We start from the raw sequence: 12,120 nt of genomic DNA, 5'->3' as shown, positions 1-12,120 counted from the left end.
GACGGATGCCTATTAGTTACAAATAGTTTATCTTGGAAATGTAGAGATCAAGAATGTAAGAAAACTTATGGTACGATATTTACCAGCTATTTATTCAACAGCCATGGTTCACCATGCCAAGGGCTTTATAATCAATCCTCAGTCATCGCTGGTTTCCGCGGCAGTGTTAGCTTGTCACCCCAGCTCTTGCTCAACACACTTCTCCAGGCCCTCTCTTGCCTGCCTGCGCGCCAGCTTTCACATGCACGCACCGCTGTGGAGTCGTTTCTCTGCGCCCCGAGGAACAGGCAGCCTTTTCTTTAGCTCTGGTCTACAAATATTTGAGAGGCCAAATACCGAGAAGGAAGAATTATTTAGTGTGATAGGAGGAAAATGGAATGGAAAGGAGAAATGGAAATTTTAGATTAAGGCCGGAGAGAAAACGGTTCTAAGGATCCCTCATTCCACAAAATATTGAAAGGTATTCCGGATGGGGTAGGGAGGAGACTATCTCCGAAGTTCTGGTATTTCATTATAGCTAACCTAATTAGTGGTAATACAATCTTGTGTAGTCCCCAAATCTTATTTTAATAATTCATTTCTATTTCATTCCTACCAAATTTCCAGATAGTTGTTGCTGTAAATAGCAGAATTGACTCCGTTATATTCGGCCTTTGTCTTTCCACTAGGTATATAGAAAGAAGAGACACAGTTTTGAATAATTAAGAATTGGTTCTGTTTCTGCAATTTCACAGTTTGAGAGGTAGAGGCCCTCAGTGGGATTTCCAGCCTTGCCATTAATGTTAGACCTTGAGCAAGTCATTTGAGATTGACAGTGAGAACAGAGAAGAACAAAAGAACTATTCATGTGACGTGATTGATAAATGGCAAAGCGTAACAATGACAGTGTGCTCTAGGAGAGGACAGGTCCTCTCAGGAGAGGGACCTTTGGTAGCAGCAGAATATACAAACATGTTCTGTCTGCTGTTTGAAGTGTGTTATGCATATCAATTTGTTATAATAACTACATGGTAGGTACTAATATTCCCATTTTGAAGAAAAGGAAGCTGAGGCGTGTGAGTGACTTGTGCAAGTTCATAAACCTATTAAGAGAAAAGATTCAAGCCAGAAGCCATTCTCCACTACACTTTTGTTTCATGAAGAAAGAGGTGATTCATAACTTTAGAAAGAATCTGTGTCTTTTGACACTCAGATTGCAGTTAAAGGATCAAATTTTGTCCATTGTATTTTGAAAGCCCACTTATATGTAGCTTAAGAGAATAAAAGACAGCCCTGGCCAGGGATTTCAAGAGATAAGAGATAACTACTTCACTGCCCTTTTGAGATAACAGAGTGCATTCCAGACTCTCACATCTAACCCTGAGACCCTCAATCTCCTCACGCCACAAAATGAACTTCTCATTTCCTTACCCTCATCTGCCTATTCTTTTCTAGTATTTTTTATATGGTTATGAGGCCCCAGCTTACCCATGCTCCAGACCTGGGAGTCAGCCTAGATTTTACCTTATTGTTTTTTTAAAGATTTTATTTGAGAGAGAGCGAGAGCGAGAGACAACACGAGCAGGGCGAGGGGCAGACGGAGGAGAAGCAGACCCCATGCTGAGCAGGGAGCCTGACACACAGCTCCATCCCAGGACCCCCGAGAGATCATGACCTGAACTGAAGGCAGATGCTTAACTGACTAAGCCACCCAGGGGCCCTGATTCTACCTTATTCTTTATGCCGCTGCCCCCCCCCCCCCCCCCCCCGCATTCAGTAGGGGCCGGTTATTGGATCTACTCTGAATCCAATTTCCTTCCTTCCTTTTCTGATGCTACTTTCTTAGTTCAGATCTCAACACATCTCACACGGATTATGGCCACAGGATAATAACTGGCTTGTTTACCCCCAGTACTGCCCCTCCTTATTCCAATAGGATGATCTTTCTGAACTGCAATTCTTTTTTTTTTTTTTAAAGATTTTATTTATTTATTTGACAGAGATAGAGACAGCCAGCGAGAGAGGGAACACAAGCAGGGGGAGTGGGAGAGGAAGAAGCAGGCTCATAGCGGAGGAGCCTGATGTGGGGCTCGATCCCATAACGCCGGGATCACGCCCTGAGCCGAAGGCAGACGCTTAACCGCTGTGCCACCCAGGCGCCCCTTGAACTGCAATTCTGTTGCTTAAAGTTTTTTTGGTGTCTGTCTCTAACCTTCATGACCTCATCCCTTCCTATCCCTCTAGCTCCATTTCTCCCTGCTCCCACATCTCTCTATTTTAGCCACCCTTAAAGACTTGCAGGTCCCTTGGTGAGTACTGTAGTTTCTTTCCATACTTCTTATACATGTTATGTGGAACCAACCTTCCCCAGCTCCTTTAAGACTCTTCTTCTGGAAACTTCTATGACTCCTACTAGAAATCCTTGGGGCATAAAACCTACTCATGCCTACTAATAATCTTAACGTAGGATGATTTTGTTGGAATTCCCAAGTTGAATTTTCTGAAAACAGGTTTTTTTTGGATTATTTATGACTAGATAATTTTGTTTTTTTCTCTTATAATTCTAACAACTGATTTCTAAGCACTTTTAAAAACAAACATTTTCCTGTGAATAAAAATGAAAGAAGAAAACCACTTGCCTAGGTTCAGCTGTATCAGGGTATTTTTTTCCCAAGGAAAGGGATTTATTTTTCATTTTTATTTCAACCTTTCAACACTTAACAGTTATTTTACATGTGGATTAATATAATTTCTTCATTTATAGAGAACTCATTTTTAAAAAAAGATTTGAGAGAGCGAGAGTGTGTGTGTGAGCAGGGGAGGGGTAGAGGGGGAGGGAGAGAGTTTCTCAAGCAGGCTTCCCGCTGAGCATGGAGCCCAAGTCAGGGCTGGATCTCATGATCCTGAGACCATGACCTAAGCCAAAATCAAGAGTTGGGTGCTTAACAGACTGAGCCACCCAGGTGCCCCCAGAGAGATCATTTTTCTATAGATCATATGTGTGTTATTATGATTATTGGACTTATTCAGTAACCATTGGCATGTTACTTTAATACTTGGATATATTTATCATGAATAAAGTCTTTGAATAGAATAAAAGTCATTAATAGTATATGACTGAATTGAACCTAATGTTTTAGAATACAGTATCTGTTGCCTATTTGTTTATTTGGTGGTTACTTCTTTCCTTGTATATAGCTTTTTAAATACCAGATGAATAAAAATGAAAAAAAGATTAAAAAATCAAATCCCAGGTGATGATTACTAAGCTGGAGAAAGTAATTCATTAATTGTAATTTTGAGTGCTATTGTCCTAAAATGGTATTTAGCCACTCCTTTTTAATTTATTCATGAGACATCCTATAAGGAAAAAGGACAGAGGAAGAATGTTATTTTCTGTTAGGATAAACAGATATTAAACTCATTTAACATAAAGTGTTAATACAAAATTAAAACATGTGAAAGGAGGGAGTTGAAGCTTCAAGACGATTACATAGTGAGGCGCAGCAAGTCTCAGCATGGTGTTTTGCTGGGACACTCGTATCCACTAGAGACTGCATTGTTAACTAGAACACAGAAGAACTTTATATAAGTACTATTTACTGTGTATCATTACCATTTTCTGGGATTATGGGAACATGAGGAGAGTCATTGGCAATTTCCAGTTATTGCCATGTCTATTAATTGCACCGGCTTGAGAGGTCCTTGCATGGTAGGCTTGTTTTCTGCTGAAGAACTGTTTAGTTTACAAGTAACAAAGGGCATGAGAATGTGTTCTAAGTGTTTTCCTGATGCACTAAGAATTTAAATATATGCTAGTCATGCGTGATCTATTTACCGAGGAGATGTGTTTGCTTCTTTTAGTATGGCACAAGTGTTGGGTGAGCACTTAATATGTATGTGGACTTTATTGCGTCAGAAATTTCATGAGACTCAAAAATTTATTAAATCCTGAAATTTTATGCACAGTTGATGAGGATTCAGGAAAGTGTATCATCTCTCAATCACACAGAAGAATAGATCTTGTCCTTATTTGACCTATAAGTAATAGAGTGCCAAGTTCATGGCATTAATAAGAATCCACTTCCTTGAGACTCCTGGGTTCTTACCCTAATTAAATTCATGACTGAATTAGATTTTATATGGGAATTTTTGAAATAATAATGAATAGATTATAATTCTTTCCTTATTCTATCACCTTTCAGATTTTCCTATGGATTCTAGTAATGGAAACTGTAGAGGGGCCAGCAGTGGTGAGTACATCACTATCTTCCTAGTTTTCATTTGTGTTCAAATTAGTCTTTGTAACCTACTCAACTCTTATATGGGTACATTTGTGCCCTATGTTTTAAAAGTAAACTTAAAAAATTATATTTTATTTAAAAAATTAGCATATAAAAATTGACCTTTTCTCTTGGTCATTAAAAATTGTGTGGATTTTGAGTTCTGTGGATTTTAATGCACGAGTAGACTTGTGTAACCACTACCACAATAAAGATACAGAACAGATGTATCACCTCAAAAGGAACTTCCTCATGCTATCTCTTCATAATTACAAGCTTTTCTCACCCTTTACTGCTGGTGATCACTGATCTATTCCTCACTCTAGCTTTGCCTTTTTGAGATGATCTTATAAATGGAATGGTAGAGTGTGTAACCTCTTGAGATTGGCTCATTTCACTTATCATAATGCCTTTGAGCTTCATCCAAGTTGTTGCTGCAGGTAGCAATAGTGATTCATTCTAATTGCCAAATGTTTAATGACTTGGGTCTATTACCATTTGTTTAGCCATTCATGTCTTGAAGGATTATTGGGCTGTTTCTAGTTTTTGTCAGTCACGGGTAGATCTATTAACGTTTGTATAAAGGTTTTGTATAAACATAAGTCTTTATTTTCTCTAGGGTAAATATCTAGGAATAGAATTACTGGGGTTATATGGTAATGGTATGTTTAACTTTGTAAAAAAAACTGCCAAATTGTTTTCAAAATGACTGTTCCATTTTACACTAGCAATGTGTAAGAGTTCCGATTGCCGTGTACCCTTTCTGACATGTATTTTCAGGTTTTTATTTTTTTAATCCTAGCTCTTTTAATAGGTGTGGAGTGATAGCTCACACCTATTAAAGTAGTGCCGTATTCTGGATATAAAGAACCATCTTTTGGTTCCATTGACTTTCTCTATTGTTTCTCTGTTTTCAGTTTTATTGATTTCTGCTCAGTATTTCTTTCCTCTGCTTGTGTAGGATGTATTTTGCTGTTTTTTTTTTCCCCCTTAAGGTGGAAGCTTAGATTATGATTTGAGGCTTTTCTTCTTTTCTAGTATAGTAATTTAATGCTATAAGTATCCATCTAAGGATGGCTTTATTGGCTTCTCACAGAGTTTGATAGGTCTTATTTTAATTTTTCTTCAGTTTAAAATATTTCATAATTTCCCTTGAGACTACCTCTTTGACTCATGAATTACTTAGGATTGTGCTATTAAAGTTGTTGCCATTTGGAGTTCTTTCTCTTTGCTCTATGTTGTTATATTTTATTCTAATTCCCCTATGATTAGAGAACATACTTTGTATAATCTTATTCTTTTAAATTGGGTAAGGTTTATTTTATGACCCTTATTATATGACCCAGGATATGATTTATCTTGGCGAATGTTTTATTTGTGTTGGGGAAAATATATATATATTCTGCAGTTGTTGGGTAGAATGTTCTTTTATTTATTTGAGAGAGAGAGAGAGATGGAGATAGTGAGAGAGAACACAAGCAGGGAGGAGGAGAAGGAGAAGCAGGCTCCCCGCTGAGCAAGGAGCCCAATGTGGGGCTTGATCCCAGAACCCCGGGACCATGACCTGACTCAAAGGCAGACACTTAACCAACTGAGCCACCCAGGCATCCCGGGTGGAATGTTTTTAAGTGTCAATTAGATTAGTTAATACTGTTGGTTAGTACTTTTATATTCTTGCCCATTTTCTGTGTACCAGATCTATTGATCACTTTGAGATTAATATTTAAGTCTCCAAATATTGTAGACTTTTCTGTTTCTCTTATCAGGACTTTCAATTTTGTTTCATGTATTCTGAAATTCTGTTATTTGGTACATTCACAGTTAGTATTTTTATGTCTAATTGGGGAATTGACCCTTCATCATGTAATGTCCCTCTTTATCTCTGGTAATTTTCTCTGCTCTAAAGTCTATTTTCTTTGATATTGATATAGCTTCTTCAATTTTCTTTTTTGATCAGTATTTGCAAGGTCATCTGTATCCTTTTATCTTTAACATACCTATATTATTATGTTTTAAACAAATTTCTTGTGTACCTTGTGTAATCGGGTCATTTTTTTGTTGGTATTGGTTTTTTTGTCCATTTTACCAATCTTTGTCTTTGATTGGTGTATTGAGACTATTTACATCTAATGTGACTATCGATATGTTTGTATTTAGATCTACCATTATATTATTTGTTTTCTGTTTGTTCCTTCTCTTTTTCATTCCTGTTTTCTATTTCCTAGTTTATTTTGGATTATGTGAATGTCTCTCTCTCTCCCTCACACACACACATATATAACACACAGATAAATATATATATTCACAAGGTATATATATATATCATGAGAATATATATATACTTGTGTTTTTTCTTTCAGACATTAAAAATGTTTCTTTTAAAGATTTATTTATTTATTTTGGGGGGGGAGGGGCAAAGGGAGAGTGAGAGACTCTCAAGCAGACTCTGTGCCGAGCATGGAGCCTGATGGGGGGCTTGATCTCCTGACCCTGAGATCATGATCTGACCTGAAACCAAGAGTCGGATGCTTAACTGATTGAGCCACCCAGGCACCCTGACATTAAAAATATTTTAAACAACTCAATAGAAGAATAGCCTACTGGGTTTACACAGATGTTTTTAATTTCTATTGTTTTCCTGATTTCTAGTATTCCTTCTGCCTGAAGAGCATCCTTCAACACTTCTTTTATTTTTTTAAATTTTTTTAAATGTTTTTTTAATTATGTTAGTCACCATACAGTACATCCTGGTTTTTGATGTAAAGTTCGATTCAACACTTCTTTTAGGGCAGTTCTGGTGGTAATAAATTCTCTTAGTTTTCCTTTATCTGAAAATGTCTACCTTTCACCTTTATTCCTGAAGGACGTTTTCATCGGATATAGAATTATTGGTTGGCAGTTCATTCAGTGCTTAAAAAAGTTATTCCACTTACTTCTGTCCTCATTGTTTCTCATGGAAAATTGGTAGTCATTCAAATATTGTTCCCTATATATAATGCATCAGTTTTCTCTGGTTGCTTTCAAGAATTTTTCTCGGTCTTTATAGCAGTTGGATTATGCTATGTCTGGACATTTGATTTCTTTGCGTTTATCCTGTTTAGGGTTAACTGAGTTTTTTGAGTCTATAAGTTTTTGCATTTATCAAATTTGGGAGGCTTTCAGCAACCATTTCTTCAAATATTTATTTTTACAGCACATTTTCTTCTACTTCCAAGTCCATGATGATGTGAATGTTAGAGCTTTTGTTATTGTCCCACAGGTTGCAGAGGCTCTGTTAATTCCCCTCCCAATCTTTTCTGTTTCTTCAGATTAGATAATTTCTTTTTGTCTGTCTTCAAGTTCATTGACTCTTTCCTTGATCATGTCTGTTCTGCTATTGAGCCCATCCAGTGAATTTTTTATTTCAGTTATTGCAATTTTCAACGTTCAAAATTTCCACTTGGTTTTTCATTGTATCTTGTATTTCTTTCTTGAGACTTTCTATCTTTCCATTCATTTCAGGGGTGTTCACTATTACTTTTTGGGCAATTTTTATAAAGTTTGCCTTGAAAGTATTGTTGCATAACTTCAACATTTGTGTCATCTGATTTTTTCCCATACATATTGAGATTTTTCTGGTTCTTCATATGCAAAGTAATTTATTGCATCCTGGTCATTTTGATTATTATGTTCTAAGAATCTGGGTCTTATTTAAAGTTCTATGAAGAATGTTGATATTTTTATTTTAGCAGGAGTCAATCTTGCTGGGTTAAAGTGGCAAATTCTGACTTGTCTCCTGTGGGTTGTGCTTTCAGTATCCGTTCCATTGTCCATCTTTGCAATGACTTTCACATCCATCCCATGTGTATCCTACCCAGTGGCCAGTATGAGATCAGGGTCATGATCTATCCCATAGTTTAGTTTTCAAAGTCTATGGTGTACTGTTTAGTGTCGGACTCATATATACCCAGGGGTGAATCTACCAGTTCATATACAATTTTATGGAATTTTTTCTAAGTTCCTCTCTCTCTGTGGTCTTCTCAGTATTTTTCAGTTCATTGGGGCTCCTGTTTTTGGTCTTTTGGCCAAAAGCTGGAGCTTTATTTATCCCACTCTCTGATGTACTTCCTATGACTGACTCTGCATCTGAGGCCAGATGGTGGGAAGACAAAGTGATGGAACTTTGGCCCAGTCTCATGACGCTACATGTCCAATCACAAAGGAGGTCCTTCAACATCAGCAGTTTAGGCTCCTGAGGGCCTCCCTTGGTGCAGCTATTGTCAGCATGGCCCCAGGATTGTTTGAGGGATGGGGTACAAGAGAATGGAGTGTTAGAAGACCCTTTTCCTACTTCTTGAGTCAGGACTAGAGGGCTTCTCCTGAAGAACTCTGTCTGCATCATGCCCACTTACAGGCCATGGGCTGTGCTGAAACTAGGCTGGAGGATTCCAGAAGGGAAAATCTGATGAACCTACTACCAGTTTGATAGTATTGGTCTTTTCCCCCAGTCTTCCTGCTACTATTTACTTTTTGGAGTCCTTAAGTAGTTGCTTCATGCATTCTGTAACTGTGTTCAGTGGGAGAGACAGGGTGGAGGCTAGTTAGTCCATCTTAGCATAAAATAAGCTTTGAAATGAAGTATGACGTATGTGCAAAGAAAAGCACTAATCATAAGTGTGCAGCTCAGTGACTTGTCACAAAGTAAACATTCTTGGGTAACCATCACACAGATCAAGATATATACCATTACAAGCACTTCAGAAACCTCCTTGTGCCTCTTCCAAATTGCTCCTTCCACCCTTCTTTCCAAAGGTAATTGCTAGGAGAAGTTCCAATACCATATATTAATTTTGTCTGATTCTGAACTAGCTATATATACATATATATATATATATAGGGTGTGGCTTCCTTTGCTCTTTATTATGCTGTGTATAGTAGTACTTGTGAATTTTCATTGCTGTATCGTAGTTTATCATATGAGTATACCACACATTATTCTAAGGCTCTTGGATATTTGGGTTGTTTCTAGTTTTTATTTCTATGATTAATGCTGTATTTGCTCTTCCAAGAATATTATAACTACAATTAGTTCCTGTATACCTTTTATATTTTACTTTCCTATAGGAATTTATACTGATTTGGGTCCATGTGTCCTGCCTTCTAAGGTGTCTTTTTTTTTTTTAAGATTTATTTATCTATTTATTTGATAGAGAGCAAGAGTGAGCTGTCATTCCCCTCCACAGACTTGAGATTAGTGGGAAGTTCGTTTCTACATTTGCTTTCATTTCCGATTTAGCCTCTACAGTCCACACATCCTTTCCTTTTGGGACTGGACAAGCTTCCCTGAGCACATCCTTTCCTTCTTTATAGCTCCTTGAGTTCTCAACACCCACCATTCGAAGTAGAAACAACAAATAATGGTTGTACTTTATCCCCTTCCCCCCAAAAACCCCAGCTTTAGTTGTCTTTCAATGTATTGAATCCCTGTCATAATAAAAATATTTAATGAAAGAAAAGCAAGAGGAATTAGGTCGTGTAGAATAGTTTTTCTCTGCTGTGGAGGCCGCTGGTGGCAGGAGGGCTTAAGGGAAGATCTGAGAAGGAGAAACAAGAGTTCCCAGTGGAAAGTAGCCAATCTGGTTTTATCTGGAGTAACCATCAACTTTGAATTTCAACTTTTCTCGTGACCTTGTTAAATACTATTAACTCCATACTTCTCTCCAAATTCAAGGAAAAACGGAAATTTAGAGGGAAAATAACCATTTTTTTCTACTGAGAATCCCGTATCTTTAAACTATTAATGCTCAAACAAACCGAACTATTAATACCAAAAGAATCACTTGACTTGTTCATTTACCTGCTCATCCTCTATAAGAGTCATTCCACTAGGGGCGCCTGGGTGGCACAGCGGTTAAGCGTCTGCCTTCGGCTCAGGGCGTGATCCCGGCGTTCTGGGATCGAGCCCCACATCAGGCTCCTCCACTATGAGCCTGCTTCTTCCTCTCCCACTCCCCCTGCTTGTGTTCCCTCTCTCGCTGGCTGTTTCTGTCAAATAAATAAATAAAATCTTTAAAAAAAAATAAAAATAAAAAAAGAGTCATTCCACTGAAACGACCTGAGATCATGACTTAGCCAAAATCAAAAGCCGGATGCTTAACTGACTGAGCCACCCAGGTGCCTCTACCTTGTAAGGTGTGGAAGTGGAATATTTATTTTATTGAGTTGTAAATAAATTTGAGATATCAATTTTCATTAGACTGCAGCAGTTTTCATTGTTGATTTCCACTGAATCTTGTCAGAGTGACAAGGGTTTGGCCAGAGGCAATGTCTGCCAAAGGTGCCCAACAAATATTTATCTTGTGAAAAACGTAAGTGAATGAAAATGACTTATTTAGAATTATTTCATTACCTACTTGATGCAATTGAGAATGTTCTTGCAGTGTCATAAAATCAGCTGAAAATTATCGGTGTCTAGCCATGGTTCTATTTTAATGATCACTCCTACTTTATATTTGATCAAAACAAACCACAAGGCTCATTTGTATAGTATAATTGGTAAGTCAACATTTTTGGCCAAGTGCAGGCATGTGCTATCAAATTATCCAGAAGTTATGGTTAGAATAATATAGTACTTCAATTTGTCAATGAAAGAAGATGGCATCAACAATACTATAAATAATATACAAAAACAGTTCAGTGTGTAAAACTACCTGTGATGAATGTCATTTCTTGGGTTTTGTGTTTACTGTTCTTCTTTTACAAATGTTTTCCCATTCCCTGGTATAATGGGAACGATGAAAACCAACCAACAAACAGGCAAAACCAAGCTCATTCTGCTTGTGAAAAAAATGCACTGACATATTCACATGTTCTGTAAAGAAAATATAAATTATTTTGCACTTAAAATTGTGTGCTTTGGAAAAATGGAGCAGCCGAGGTTGATAAAACAGGGAATGAGGAAGGTATAAAAACACTGTAAAACCCACATAACCCCACTTTCAAAAGTGTCAAGCTGTTTCTGCCTGGAATTTGGAAAAGAAATTCTTTCACTCCAGTTAATGTATCCTTTGCCAGGAAGCTTAACGATTCCCTTCTCTCCTCCCCTCCCCCCTTCCCTCCTCGCCTCTCGCCTCCTCTCGCCTCCTCTCTTTTCTTTTTTCCTTTCCCTTCCTTTCCCTTCCTTTCCCTTCCTTTCCCTTCCTTTCCCTTCCTTTCCCTTCCTTTCCCTTCCTTCCCCTTCCTTCCCCTTCCTTCCCTTTCTTTCCCCTTCCTTCCCCTTCCTTCTTCCTTCTTCCTTTTTGAGATAATGACTTTGTTGAAGCAGCTTCCAATTTGTGAGTTTTACTATTGTAAACCCGCTGTCCTAACAAGGAGTACATCACCTCTAGTTTCCATCACGTGGAATTTGGGGAAAAACAATTTTAGTTTTATTCCACTGAATCATTTGGTCTGTCAAATCAACACAGAAAATGAAGGCAGGTATTCAAATGATGCAATGAAAAGATCTATTTTTTATTATAAGAATTCTCTGTTTTCTACTTTGGGATGGTGACCAGTTTATGAATTTTTATTTTTGAAAAACACAAATTTTTCCAGGGAGGAGATATAGCTGGTAAACTCTGACACTAATTAATTATAGAAGCATAACCAAATTGCTTTTCTGGTTTGTTTACAAATATAAAATCAGACTGTATTGACCTCTGAGTTTCCATCGGATATATTTTCGAATCAGGGAAACATTAGCAGTATCCCCAGTGTAAGCTGGGTGCTCTGCACGGTGTTCACTAACATCTCCCTGCCCAATGTCAGAGGTGCTGCCGACTCTTCCGGGTGGCTGAGTGGCAGCTGCTGAGTAACTGGATCCCTGATTGCCTGCACC

The 12,120-nt window shown here is 37.7% G+C and overlaps 1 protein-coding gene across 4 annotated transcripts in view; it reads left to right on the top strand.

Annotated features, from left to right (window-relative positions):
* Positions 1-12,120, top strand: part of FRZB (frizzled related protein) — a 50,136-nt gene that overhangs the window by 21,442 nt on the left and 16,574 nt on the right. For all 4 annotated transcript variants that reach the window (XM_045806265.2, XM_045806264.2, XM_045806266.2 and 1 more), the window contains one exon: positions 4,185-4,232. In XM_045806265.2, coding sequence (XP_045662221.1) covers positions 4,185-4,232 — 48 coding nt within the window. The remainder of the gene's footprint in view (positions 1-4,184; positions 4,233-12,120) is intronic.

This window comes from Ursus americanus, chromosome 1, assembly GCF_024610735.1.
Source record: "Ursus americanus isolate L20-20 chromosome 1, mUrsAme1.1.p, whole genome shotgun sequence".
Taxonomy (NCBI): domain Eukaryota; kingdom Metazoa; phylum Chordata; class Mammalia; order Carnivora; family Ursidae; genus Ursus; species Ursus americanus.
The sequence above is the reverse complement of the archived record's forward strand: the minus strand, read 5'-3'. Positions and strand labels throughout refer to the sequence as shown.